We start from the raw sequence: 3,607 nt of genomic DNA, 5'->3' as shown, positions 1-3,607 counted from the left end.
GTTATTTCATAGTGTTGATGTCTTCACAATTATTCTACAATACAGAAAATAGTACAAAATAAAGACAAACCCTTGAATGAGTAGGTGGTTCTAAAACTTTTGAATATCTTACCATAATTATACATGACTTGCTCCAGACTGATACTGCCCTTATACTGCAAAGTGAAAACGTTATCGTTTAAAACGTTATAGCTTTATTATGAAAAGAACAAGGATCCTCTCACGGCCCCCCCATTTGATAGAATATTATTTGGTTCCACCCATATTTTCGTAATGGTTGATGTTAGTTGTAGTTTTCATGACCCTGGTATGCAAGTGAACTTCATTTTGATTGAGTCACGCAAAAAAACACAAAGTCCCAGAATCCCTAGCGCAGAGGGTTCGGTCTGAAGTTACCACAACAGGAAGCGTCACTGTGCTAAAAACATTGGAGGAGGAAAAGTGCAACGAAACGCTGTCGAACACGAAGTTGCAGGAATGTTTCCTTTTAAGAAAATGTGTTAATTTGTGAAATAATATTTTTATAGTCCACAACTTGTCTTCATTTGATCGTCATCCATCTTGAGAACTGTCGAATTTGCGTCACTAGCAGCCCTCGATAGATAGCTGGTGTTGACCAAAATGGATGACAGCAAGGTATGTGGTTCTCTTCATGTTGTTTAACTAGCTAAACATGTTTTTTTAGGCTTAAATCAATCATGTACGTTAATGCTTTTCTGGTGTATTGTTACTATTGGGGGAATTGTATTTACACAGACAACGATCTCAGATGAAAACAATTGGTGTTTGCTTCTCTAACTATAGTCTCTGAATAACAAGGCACTGTGTGTGTTTTCTTTCTGCCGTTATCGCGATAGATGGTGGGAGGCAAAGTCAAGAAACCCGGTAAACGAGGCCGTAAACCCGCTAAGATTGATCTGAAAGCGAAGTTGGAGAGGAGCAGGCAGAGCGCCCGGGAGTGCCGAGCCAGGAAGAAGCTCCGGTATCAGTACCTGGAGGAACTCGTGTCCAGCAAGGAGAGGGCCATCTGCGCCCTGAGGGAGGAGCTGGAGATGGTGACTACATCACCCCGTTCTTCCTAAATGCACCAGCTATTCCCGTCAATTACCTAAACCACTCATTTGGGTGTTGAAAAATCAGACGATATTTCTACAAAATGATCATTATTTTCTTTACCTGCCTCTCGAATAAAGGCCTAGTCTATCCCGTAGAAACTTCTGGAGACACTGACAACCACTTCACTAAATACAGCTAACATTCTAAACAAGCTGCTGTGTTGTGTAGCTTTAATAGGTGTTTCCAGACCACAGCTTTTTTTTTTTTTGTTGCAGCCAACTCTGTCATCTAACTCTCTGTTGGTTTCTCCTTCAGTACAAGCAGTGGTGTACAGCCATGGACCAGGGGAAGATCCCGTCTGAGATAAAGGCCCTACTGACAGGAGATGAACAGAAGCCTCCTCAGAGCTCCTCCACCAAGAACAGCTCCAAGAACAGCAACCAGAGCTAAATGTGTTGGGAGTGCCTAGACCAGAACTAGTCTGACTGTCAGTTTGCTAGAGGCGGCAGCCCTGGGTTGTATTCATTAGGGAAATGATATCAAACGTTGTGCAACAGAAAACGGGGGTGTTCATATAATACCTACCCCGTTTTTTCCATCCTGTTTGCTTCCGTTTGTTGCCCTGGTGAATACGACCCAGAGCGAGTCTGTCTGATGAAAGGTCCCAGGCCAGAGCTAGGCAGTAGGTACTCGGTCTGTCATGCCAGACCGCTCCACTGTATAAGGCCTCTGTGACAGAGAGTGAAGAGGTGTCTCACCGGTCTGTCTGATTCAGCCCCTCTAGAGGAGACGCGCACAGCAACAGAACTGTCAGAGACACGTATCATTACTGACGCTGGAGGACCTTCAGAGTAATAGCTCGTATTATTTACAGTTGTAATCCACATTTACTGGACTGATTTATCATGCCTGGTTCACTAATTGCAACTCTTGGATTCGTTAATGTTCGTAATGTGAGATGTGTTATTAGTTGCAGCTTTAGACGCCTTTAGACAGCCTGTATTATTATTGACCCGTTAATTTCCTCTCTCGATGTTTTAGCTGAGGAAGTGTTTAATGGTACATGGATGAAACCAGGACAGAGGAAGTGAAAGGGGGGTTTTAGGCTGTGCATGTCCTCCCTGGCCTAGACATTCAGACAAAACAAAAGCACATATTCACCTTGAAAATAAGGAATTACTCTTTTGACCTTTTATTGGTTAGTTTGTGTTGGGAAAGGAGCAGAACGATGGTAACATCCCAAATGGCACTCCATTCCCTAAATAGAGCCCTGGTCTAAAGTAGTGCACTATATAGGGAATAGGGCTCTGGTCTAAAGTAGTGCACTATATAGGGAATAGGGCTCTGGTCTAAAGTAGTGCACTATATAGGGAATAGGGCAGCATTGGGGACATGTATATCTTGTCATAGCAGAAAAGATGTATCTGCAGAGATGATGATGATGTAATGATATACAGCACTGTGTTGAATGTATTTATATGTTTGTATTGGATCACAGAAAGCCCCTTTTTTTCCTGGTTGTTGTAGAACGTATAGAAGGTCTGTCAGACAAAAGAAAGATCTTTCCCATTTCGTAGAGATGTTCAAGTCTCTTGTTTGTGTGAAAGGCTAGAATGGGGACACGTCCTTACCAGAACAGAAGCTGCTGAGGCATTGCTCCACCTATGTTGTCTTTCAGTGACGTTACATTGTATCATGTGGTATCTAATCGAGGCCTAGACGACTCATGTTCTTTCACCATAATGCAACCAAAATATAGTGTGTACCTGTACCTGTTTTGGTTTACAAATGATGTTTCTATTGTCCTGAGGAAATTAAACAAGGACTCATTAATAGACATTCATTCTGTCTGACACTCATTAATAGACATTCATTCTGTCTGACACTCATTAATAGACATTCATTCTGTCTGACACTCATTAATAGACATTCATTCTGTCTGACACTCATTAATAGACATTCATTCTGTCTGACACTCATTAATAGACATTCATTCTGTCTGACACTCATAGACATTCATTCTGTCTGACACTCATTAATAGACATTCATTCTGTCTGACACTCATTAATAGACATTCATTCTGTCTGACACTCATTAATAGACATTCATTCTGTCTGACACTCATTAATAGACATTCATTCTGTCTGACACTCATTAATAGACATTCATTCTGTCTGACACTCATTAATAGACATTCATTCTGACACTCATTAATAGACATTCATTCTGTCTGACACTCATTAATAGACATTCATTCTGACACTCATTAATAGACACTCATTAATAGACACTCATTAATAGACATTCATTCTGTCTGACACTCATTAATAGACACTCATTCTGTCTGACACTCATTAATAGACATTCATTCTGACACTCATTAATAGACACTCATTAATAGACACTCATTAATAGACATTCATTCTGACACTCATTAATAGACATTCATTCTGTCTGACACTCATTAATAGACATTCATTCTGTCTGACACTCATTAATAGACATTCATTCTGTCTGACACTCATTAATAGACACTCATTAATAGACATT

General features: G+C 40.5%; 1 protein-coding gene across 1 annotated transcript; it reads left to right on the top strand.

The window, feature by feature from the left end:
• Window positions 1-385: 385 nt before the first annotated feature.
• Window positions 386-2,899, top strand: crebl2 (cAMP responsive element binding protein-like 2). Its single transcript, XM_035768210.2, has 3 exons — window positions 386-636; window positions 858-1,055; window positions 1,372-2,899. The coding sequence occupies exons 1-3, from the start codon at window positions 622-624 to the stop codon at window positions 1,504-1,506; spliced, it is 348 nt and encodes a 115-aa protein (XP_035624103.1). The 5' UTR covers window positions 386-621; the 3' UTR covers window positions 1,507-2,899.
• Window positions 2,900-3,607: the final 708 nt, after the last annotated feature.

This window comes from Oncorhynchus keta, unplaced genomic scaffold (assembly GCF_023373465.1).
Source record: "Oncorhynchus keta strain PuntledgeMale-10-30-2019 unplaced genomic scaffold, Oket_V2 Un_contig_4111_pilon_pilon, whole genome shotgun sequence".
NCBI classification, from domain to species: Eukaryota; Metazoa; Chordata; class Actinopteri; order Salmoniformes; family Salmonidae; genus Oncorhynchus; species Oncorhynchus keta.
Note: the sequence above shows the minus strand (reverse complement) of the source record. Positions and strands in the feature narration are given on the sequence as shown.

Excerpts from the sequence above, each read along its gene's own strand:
- crebl2 (XM_035768210.2), top strand. Across the intron at positions 1,056-1,371 it reads TGAGGGAGGAGCTGGAGATG|TACAAGCAGTGGTGTACAGC; the intron begins GTGACTACATCA and ends TTTCTCCTTCAG.